A 10,629-nucleotide genomic window follows, 5' to 3' on the forward strand; every position below is an offset into this window, starting at 1 on the left:
TCTTTGTCTTCAATCTCTGGAGGGATATTGAATATCCGGACATACTTGAAGGAATTGTCTGCTTCCGATACCGTTACATTGGTCGTTGTTCCATTATTGTAACCAAAAGTTACTACTTGCTGCATCGATTACAGCACAGCCCTCATTACACTTTCGCTCTTCAGTTTAACGAAAATTGCACCTGTATCTCTTTCTTTGTGAGCTGAGTAAACATCCTCCGGTTTGAACTGTAGCTCTCGACAGAAGTTGAACATTTCCGCATCCGTTGGCTCACTAGCACTACGCCCGAAGGTAAACTTTAACGTGTTCACCCGTACTTTTGACTCTGCCATTTCAAAAAACGTGGTCGTTTGATTATAACCTCACTTAGATCACACAATACGATTTAAGGCAACTGGACAACGTTCCATTATTCCGGTTGAGACAAAGCGTGTGGATTAATCTATAAGAGATAATGAAGATCACGTCTAACTGCGAGCACGACTCGTTGTCGAATGTTCTTCAATATCTCAGTAGGCTTCATTCCGTTTTTCATATTTAAAAAAAATGTTGCAAATATTTCACTTCAAGGGGGATTCATTACTATAGCTATATCATCAAAATGAAGGACCTTCAAGGACTGAAACATGGTGTCTCGTTCTAGCATATTAAGCCGTATGATTAGCGTTTGCTCCGCAGTTTACTCTGCGCGATTCCTAGCCAAGTAAACACTCGTAGCATTTGCTCAACTTGATATGAATGAAAGCTTGCTTTGCTCAGCTTGCACTGTAGCAAGTTCGAAATTCGAATATAGTTTTTACTCCATCCGAAATCCTGGTGGCACGGTGATAGTTTCCTGAAACCTCCGTTTGTTATTGTCGTGGCGTTGTTGTCAACAAATTAATAAGCTACATTCATAGGGGAGAGTGGGTACAGTTGACCCCTTTTTGTTTTTTTCTCATAACTTTTCCATGAAATAAAAATTTAAATTGCAAAATTCTCCATTTTATAGTCAATTTGAATTGTAAGAGCTATGAATAATATGTAAATCCGAATACTATGCCCTGTTAGTAATATGAACTATTTTGAAAATCATGTCAAAACGAAGTTTTTATAAGAGCGTGTGGTAACTTGATCCCTTGCCTACTACGACTGAAGAAACAAAGTACACTATGACTAATAGACACGAATGTTCAGCTAATCATCTATCCTGACAAATTAATTAATTAGACTACTTTTTAGATGCACGACAAACCTTAATCACAGTAGAAAGTCAAGACAAGTATTTTCGGTAAATCAGAGCTGTTTAACTGGCTTTTCCAACCTCCAGTACCTTATACCATTATTTGTTGACGGAAAAACATTTTAGATCAATTAATAGTGCCTGGGACTAAAAATGATATTTTTCTATTTCTATACATTTCGAAAGTATTTGATAGAGCTAATGATAGGGATCAAGTGTACCCAGTGTTACAGGGATCAAAGATACCTATTGTATGAGGTGAACAAAATTTATTTTTTTTGCATGTGTTGTGAAACTTTTTATTTGAAACACGCTTTTTTCTAGACAATAGGCCTTAGAAAGTAATCGTACTTGAAAATATTCATATATAATTAGTTTGCCGATCTCATACAACTGTTTAAAAAACTTGTAAAAAGTTCTTCGAGATGGATATTAACACATATTTTCTAAAATATTATATAACTTTTCCAAACCAAATATTATACATTGAATTTGTTTTTAAAACATCATAAACGACCAAATATTTCATTTTCTTTTTATATTGTGGTAATTTTTGATGTATAGATTATGAGATATGGCCAGGGAATTAAATATCCCCAAGGATCAAGTGTCCTCACTCTCCCCTACTGTTCATACATATGGCGCACATGCATACTGAGATATAAATATCTATTAAAAGGTTTAGAATGTTATTCGAATAAATTTCAATTGTTTCGAAACAATCACCGAGCTATAAATTTAGATGAAATAAGAAACGAGTGGACATATCGATGGAGAACCAGCATGTGATAAACCTATCCTAGCGTTGTGGTGTGATAGGAATCTTCGGGGGTATAGAGTACTTTCCAATCTGTAACTGTATTAGTGTGATCGTTAGATTTGTTTTGATCCACCTACTATATTTTATCTGATAGGTAGAGAAAAAAAGCTCAGCCGAATTATTTTTGTAATTGAACCTGAAGGAGTATTTTATGTCTCCGGCTTTAGTTTTACAGGGGCACAAAGCATTTCAACTGAATTATAAATAGGATATGGGATTTAATTTCAATGTTTCAATTGCCAAGAAGAATTGGTAGTAGTGTTGTTTTTTTTTTCAAATTTGATGTAAGTGTACAATTTATTGGTGTCACGATGATCTAATAATTTTGTCTGTCGTTGGATTATGCATTTTACGTATTTGAAAAGGTTCCTTTGTAGGTTTACTTAGAAATATAACATAAATAGTGTTCAAAACATGTCGCACAAAAGTTGGTACCAAATTATTTTGGACACAACTAATTTTTCTTTCTTAACCTTTACAGTACCAAGCTAAAATTTTTCTGAAAATTTTGTTTAAATTTTGCTCTCATTTCGTCAATTTTTGACCGAATTGGATGGAACCGGCTTTAAAAGATCTGGAATTTAGTCCAGTTTCTATATACCGAGTAGTGTTCAAATCCGTGGACCGGTTCCGGAACTAATCCGAATTCTATTGGGGTATATCCGGCATCCCAGTGGGGTGACTGACGAGTTTTGAAGAAACATCCCATAAATTTAAGTAATTGTATTTTGAAATGTGCTACATATGACTATTTCCCATTGATCCTTCACAATAGACATGAATTGGACCAATCTTGGCCACCGGAGAACGTTTCCGGGAGAACCTAAGAAAATGTATATATTTTTCTATCATTCCAGCGATTTGGGTTCATAGCTTTATACGAAATGCGAAGTTCTTCCAATCATACGGTTCTACAGCTCCCTCAAGGCCATTCCGGCACCGGTTCCGTACGGATGGACATTTGACGCCATTTTGAAAACCAAGATGTCGGCTTCCGGTTACCACAAAATAGTGAAAACCACCATCAATATGAGTGTTATTTGAAAGAGAACGGCCAGCAAAAGCCGGAAATTGATAATTGACGCCATTTTGAAAAGCAAAATGGCGATTTCCGGTTACCACAAAACAGTGAAAAGCATCATCAATATGGGTGTCATTCGAAAGGGAGTGGTCAATAGAAGACAGAAATTGATTTTTGACGCCATTTTCAAAACCAAGATGGCGGTTTCCGGTTACCACAACAGTCAAAAGTATTGTCAATATGAGTGTCATTCAAAAGGGGGGGGGGTCAATAGAAGACAGAAATTGATTTTTTCGCCATTTTCTAAGCAAAGATAGCTGCTTCCGGTTTCCACAAGGCAGTGAAAACCACCGTCAATAATGGTGTCATTGTAAAGCGGGTGGTCAGCAAAAGACGAAAATTGGTTGTTTACGCCATTTTGAAAACCAAGATGGTGGCTTCCTGTTCCAAGGAAACAATGAAAACCATTGTCAGTATGGCATTTGAAACGGGGTGATCAGTAGAAGACGGGAATTGATGATTGACGCCATTTTGAAAACCAAGATGGCGGCTTCCGGTTTCCACAAAACAGTGAAGACTGTCATCAAGATGGAAGTCATTTGCGAGTGGATGGTCGGCAGATACGGATATTGATTGACGCCATTTTGGAAAGCAAGATGGTGATACCACAAAATAGTCAAAATCATCATCGGTATGGGTTTTATTTAGAAATGAACGGTCACCCAAGTAGCAATTTTTCACACCAACAATAAGTATGTGCTCTTGTTTGCCCGGCGTACCCTTCTTTTCAGGGCGGCCTAGGTGTTTCTACAGAATTACGGATTTTCGTTTCACAACAAAAAAAGGTATATAAACTAATAGATTTACCGACTTTTATTCCACCAAATCTCCTCTTTGCTGCACTCTGTCGATGAAGTTGATCAGCTGCTTCTGACGATGGCGGGAAGGCGGGCGGTTTCTTCCGACCGGCCGGGAACACAACGGCCGCGTTCTCCTGCTGGTGTCGCTGGCTGCGCCGGCAGCGGTCCTTGACTTTTAACTAGGGAGGTGAGCTTGGCTCCTTTGCTGGAACCTCCCTAGCGATGATGGCGAATTATCGCCGGATCTACTCGCTCCCCGCGAGAGATCCCAGAAGTCACCGCAGTGTACTTCCCAGGGAGCACCTTTGGCCACCCTACTTCGCTCTCCTTGAAGCTTAGCTGTGAAGGAGAGCTAGGCTCGTTCGGCTCTATTTACTATAGAATCCATTCGAAAAATGGTTTTTGAAGAAAATTGCTCAAGGAGCTTAACTTTTCGCGGCAGTGATGCCAACTATGCGATTTTTTTCAGTTAAATATTAAGTTTTTTTTTATCATCACAAATATTTTAATTTTGAAGATTCTAATGCCATCGTGTTCTGTAGATATTTTTACATAAAAAACACTTATAATCTCAATATAATTTGAGCGCATCCTGAGATGCACTGTTTTGAAGGGAAGAACTCGAATTTTCTCATATAAAAATCCATTTTTATTGGCCAAAATTGAGAAAATCTTCAAACAGTCATAAAAATTGACCCTGATCTGCTAAAAAGCAACCAAAAACGTAATTTTTCATAATTTCTCGTCTACTTCACGATAAATTATGTGTGAACTTAGAATACTCAAGTTAGTTTTTTTATTGTTGTGCGCCTGCGATTTTATATGGGAAATGGCGTTTTTTTGCTTCAAAATATCGCTGATTTGCTATTTGGCTGAAAAAATCGGATAGTTGGCAGCACTGCCGCCAATAACTAATATATTTTCTAAACTCCTTGAACAATTTTCTTCAAAACCCATCTTACGGTTTGGTTCTAGAGTAAATAGAACCGGAAATATGTTCAAAAGGAAATCAAGGGTTTTGACAATTTGCCAAAACGGGGGGGGGGGGGGTGCTCCCATTGCCCGAGGGGTGATTGAATAGACACAAAAATTTGGGCTTTTTTATATTGGCCCTAGATGAACAATTCCTCCAAATTTGATTCAAATCCGTGAAGGTCGATTACACGTGCCTTGATCACTGCGCGTGGAATGACCCTTACATAGAATACATGGGAATTGAGAGGGACCATCAAGCCACCTGATTGAAACGATTTGGGCAGGAAGAGTGGAGTATCCAGATTCTTGTTGCTAACATTTCGTGAACATTGCGCAGGATTTTCTCCCCAGGCTACTTTTTATAACAAAGGCTTGCATTGTAATTGGCTTATATGGTCTTGTTATTGGAAGCAACAGCTTCCGTAGTACATGTAAACGAAGTCACTTTCCGACCACGCAATTCCTTTTTGGCCCTTCGTACAGTAGCATGCTGAGTATGGTCAGAGAGTAATGCTTGAACACGTCATGCTTGTCGTGTAAAGATTGCTCAGTGCTATGAAGAGTGTTCCTGTTACAAAGGTGGTAGTACCACCGCCACCACTACATCTACTGACCACCCCTTTCAAATGACACCCATACTTATGGTTTTCACTGTTGTTTGTAGTAACCGGAAGCCACCATATTGGTTTTCGAAAATGGCGTCAAAAATAACTTTATGACTACCCCTTTCTGATACCTATACTGATGGTAGTTTTCGCTGTTTTGCAGTAACAGGAAACCGCAAACTTGGTTTTCAAAACTGCATAAACAATCAATTTCGTACTTCTTCTCACCAATCCCTTTCAAATAACACCTATATTGATGGTAGTTTTCACTGCTTTTTGGAAACCGGCAGCCGCCATCTTGGTTTTCAAAATGGCGTCAATCATCAATTTCCGTCTCCTGCTGACACACTCCTTTCAAATGACACCCATATTGATGACGGTTTTCACTGTTTCTTTGGAACATGAACCCGCCATTTTGGTTTTCGAATTGGCGTCAAAAACCAATTTCCGGCTTTTGCTGATCGCTAGCGCTTTACAATGACGCCATTATTGGTGGTGGTTTGCACTGCACTGTGATAACCGGAAACCGCCATCTTGGTTTTGAAAATGGCGTCAAAAATCAATTTCTGTCTTCTATTGACCACTCCCTTTCGAATGACACCCATATTGATGATGCTTTTCACTGTTTTGTGGTAACCGGAAATCCCCATTTCTTTTCAAAATGGCGTCAATTATCAATTTCCGGCTTTTGCTGACCGTTCTCTTTCAAATAACACCCATATTGATGGTGGTTTTCACTGTTTTGAGGTAACCGGAAGCCGACATCTTGGTTTTCAAAATGGCGTCAAATGTCCATCCGTACGGAACCGGTGCCGGAATGGCCTTGAGGGAGCTGTAGAACCGTATGATTGGAAGAACTTCGCATTTCGTATAAAGCTATGAACCCAAATCGCTGGAATGATAGAAAAATATATACATTTTCTTAGGTTCTCCCGGAACAGTTCTCCGGTGGCCAAGATTGGTCCAATTCATGTCTATTGTGAAGGATCAATGGGAAATAGTCATATGTAGCACATTTCAAAATACAATTACTTAAATTTATGGGATGTTTCTTCAAAACTCGTCCGTCACCCCACTGGGATGCCGGATATACCCCAAGGGAATTCGGATTAATTCCGGAATCGGTCCACGGATTTGAACACTACTCGGTATATAGAAACTGGACTAAATTCCAGATCTTTTAAAGCCGGTTCCATCCAATTCGGTCAAAAATTGACGAAATGAGAGCAAAATTTAAACAAAATTTTCAGAAAAATTTTAGCTTGGTACTGTAAAGGTTAATTGCAGTGTTTTATCAAGTTAGAAAGCCGTGTGGTGCCCGGTGGGCTAAACTCTTTTTGCATTATTTCAGCCGAGAATAGAACCTGCTCCCATGTCGTAAGAGGCGACTAATAACATGCTCGGAGTTCCTAGATCAAGGTATTGGCCCGTACCGAAGACTTAACCTGGACGGACCTTAAGGTTTTGCATCATAGCCTTTACATATAGTGACATATAGTCACCTTTTCTGATTCGCTATTCCCGATTGTGTACCTACGTTTCTTCTGGCGGTTGCACAATAACCGTAAATGGTGAAGCTTTATTCTACAGTAACAGCATATATTATTATACCGCCACGCCAAGGTCTAATTTTGAAAGCTTTGTTTTAAAAACCGTATTTAAAAAAGAAATAAACATTCACGTAGGAAATTTATTGTATTGGCCTATGATGAAGCTGTCGAATTGCACAAAAAGTCTTTTGTGTGGCAAGCGATATGTAGATATGTCAAAATAAGCCATTTTGAAGTAGAATACTTCTAACGTTTTAATATAGGGGCCGCGTTTCAAAAATTCGGCTGGAAGTTTACCCGAGTTTTTCAACGTGAATATCTGTCGTTGTACTGAATGAAAAAATAAGATTTTTGGGCTATCTTGTGGAAAATATGTATAACAATTTTGTGTCTAATTCCGTAGGATGTACAATTACTAGAAATAATGGAAATAATGAACTTTGTGAAAGCAGTAATTATCAACTTCATAATTGGCTCGTATAATTCTACCAAGCAGTGAGCGTTGCTGGGACTGCCCCTTTCTCATACAATGAAATGGAACACACGTATAAAAGCAGAACACATGAAAAAATCGTCAGTTTGCTTTCTGACCTCGTAGTAAGCAAACGTTGTATGCTAGATCCAACTCTTCTGGGCAATATGCATATTCTAATGATGAACAGGCGCGCCAGTTTCATGCATACAATGATCACATACCGAAGAAAAAATGGAACGCTATTTTCTTTGCGCTAGAGATAGGGTGGTTGGGTGCGAGAGACGCCGCTCTGTTGCATTTTAAATCATACGTGGCGTGTTCAAATAAATTCATCACGACCCGCGCTCCAAAGTGCACTACGTTGTATACGCTGGCAAGCTGTAGTGCGGGTGCGATTGACGATTTTATTCACTGGTTAGTGATGGGAATTTCGAAAAATAAAATCGATTTTGCTGCATCGATTTTTTTATACAATAAAAATCGATGCGGTTACATTGTGCGAAGGAGAAGATGTTGGCTTATTGGAAGCTGATATGAGTTTATGATGATGAAATGATACGAATTGCTTTACGTATCATCGTATATGCTGCTATAAACACAGTTTTCTAACGATACGTAGAACCAAATTAATTGTATAACAGGTGCATGTATGACAGGATCTGTACATCCACATTAAGATGGGTTTATTTTATGTTCGGCTTAATGACTCAATGTTCTTTTACTTATTTTAATTGTGAATTTCGCGGCTCAAAGTTAAATGCTTTATTAAAAGTAATACATTCACTGTCGGTTATTATCATACGTGATAATTGTAGAGTTATTGCGAGAATTCCACATTAATTTCAATAATCAGGGTCGATGGGTAATGTGCGAATAGATAGTACTACCCACTCGAAACCTAGCCTAGCAGGTTGAAACTTTAGAGCAAGCCTAACATTTGAAATTTGTTACACATCGTAAGTTATTTATGTGAATGTAATGCAAACATCCAGTACTAATGTACGGGTACCATTATATTTGAATTTCTACTAGAAAAAGCGAAATAGCTAGTTTTAATGCAACCATGTAGAAGAAAGTAAAAATTACAGAATTCAAATTAACAGTCTAAGTGTATTCAACATCACTTCGGTTATGTCCCAGACATTACCCGCTATCCTTTTCAACGAATTAGGCATTTTTGCGAGAGGCAAAATATGCACACGTGTCAGGTTTGCATGACAAGCAACGGACTACTAACTATTCAGATATGCTATAAGCTGACACGGTTCAACCACGTCAGCAGTAGCGCACTCTACAGATCAAGCCGTGGAATATGTTCTCAAGACCTGTACACATGTCTTCGGCAAACTTATTTAGGGAATCAAAATGGAATTTCTGTGGAAAACCAAATACTTTTAAAGTTGATCCCTAGGTAGTGCACGTTATTTTTTCAGCTTGCTATATCTATATATCCCAATTTTTGAGGAGGTCGGTGTCTTAGACAAAGTTCGGTATTTTGTTAATACTGATACAATGTTCATGATTAACTTTTTAACTTTCAAATGTTCTGTTATTTTTCCAATTACCATCATATGTATATTTCTGGAAGCAGTGGTTTAAAACACGAATCACCTCTTTGATGTGATGGTTAATCATTTTCATCGATAGTAATTCTGCCATTATTCCACTGGTTTATATATTCTAATACGTCTAAAAACGTTTCCCTGATTTCTACCACAAACATAGATTTACATGCTATCCTTCTGATACTAAACCACTCTAAAGTATACAACAGAAAGGCCTTAGAAACAAGATCCCAATAACTACGAAAGTTTCGAAACAATACGACATCCATATATGATATGAGAATGTCAGCAACCAACGCGTTCATCGATCTCATTAGACAGTGTGACTGGATTCGAATATTTTTCTTAAAACTTAGCCACTGTATGTCCCTCGAGCTAAACACCGCGCACTGTCACTCATTGCTTCTCGAATTTAATACTAAAAAATTGTTTCCCATTTGATATTTTTTTCACTCTTATCTTACATGAAACAAATCTGCACCGATATCATTTCAAGCGAACGAAATATCAACAACACTAACATCTCACAAATTTCCACTACCTTCCAGACGACACGATCGCCAACATGCTGATGGAGTACCAGGTCGCCCCGGTCGGGGGTAAAAACTTCATCCGCTTCAACCCGATCGATCTGAAGCTCAAGTTCGGCAAGGCCCGGTTCAATTTAACCGGTCTGTTCAGCGGTGACCCGACCCTGGAACAGGTCGGCAATCGGGTGATCAACGAGAATCCAAACCTACTGCTGGACGAGGTCAAACCGGTGTTCGAGGCGAATCTGGGCCGAATCTTCACCGACATCTCCAACAGTGTTGTGCAGGGCGCGGAAGAATCGGAACTGCTTCCGCCATAGCTTAAGCGTCGGTGCTACTGTAACGCGGAGATGGGGATCGATCGCATCGAGTTTGTTTGATACTATACCTGGCGTAGGCACTAGCTATTCTGCTGTGAGTTTATGGTGCTAATAAAATTGAAATTGTGAAGAGATCTTTTTCGGATGGCGCATTGATTTAATTACTGGAATGGGCATCAATTGCTGTAAATTCGGAATTTAGTGCCGGTTTAAGTAGGTACTAAACTGGATATCTAACGTTCGTTTCGTTAGAGGAATGAATTTTTACGAGATCAGCTGATTGACAAGTTTGAGTGATTAGTGATTTTATTAGGTCAAATATACGTGTTTTTTTAGATTTCTGATAAATTCCAGAAGCGTCGCGATAAAAAAATCTAACTTTCATGCATCCCAGGTGGGGGATGAAGTATTATGCATTTTTGTCTTCAGTAAATTTATATAGAATATCAGTACAGTACCAAAGAAGTCGTTAGCTATTGCAATTTATATCTGGTATTCACAAAACTACTCCTATAGATGCGGTTCAAGATTGTTTTCATGTATTTCTTCTTTCCTTCCATAACTCCATCCTTGCATGAGCGGGCATACCATATTCGATTACAATTAATTCTAATTGATTATAACCAGTGTTGCCACAAGTACAGATTCATCGGGAAAGGTACATGTATTTTTATTTTTTAAGAACT

General features: G+C 38.5%; 1 protein-coding gene across 1 annotated transcript in view; it reads left to right on the forward strand.

Moving 5' to 3' along the window:
• The window catches only part of LOC131682126 (uncharacterized), a 28,869-nt gene extending 18,792 nt beyond the window's left edge, over nucleotides 1-10,077 (forward strand). Inside the window, exon 4 of the mRNA XM_058963361.1 lies at nucleotides 9,642-10,077. Coding sequence (XP_058819344.1) covers nucleotides 9,642-9,943 — 302 coding nt within the window. The 3' untranslated portion in view covers nucleotides 9,944-10,077. The remainder of the gene's footprint in view (nucleotides 1-9,641) is intronic.
• Nucleotides 10,078-10,629: the final 552 nt, after the last annotated feature.

The sequence above is a fragment of the Topomyia yanbarensis genome, chromosome 2 (genome assembly GCF_030247195.1).
Source record: "Topomyia yanbarensis strain Yona2022 chromosome 2, ASM3024719v1, whole genome shotgun sequence".
In the NCBI taxonomy this organism is placed as follows: domain Eukaryota; kingdom Metazoa; phylum Arthropoda; class Insecta; order Diptera; family Culicidae; genus Topomyia; species Topomyia yanbarensis.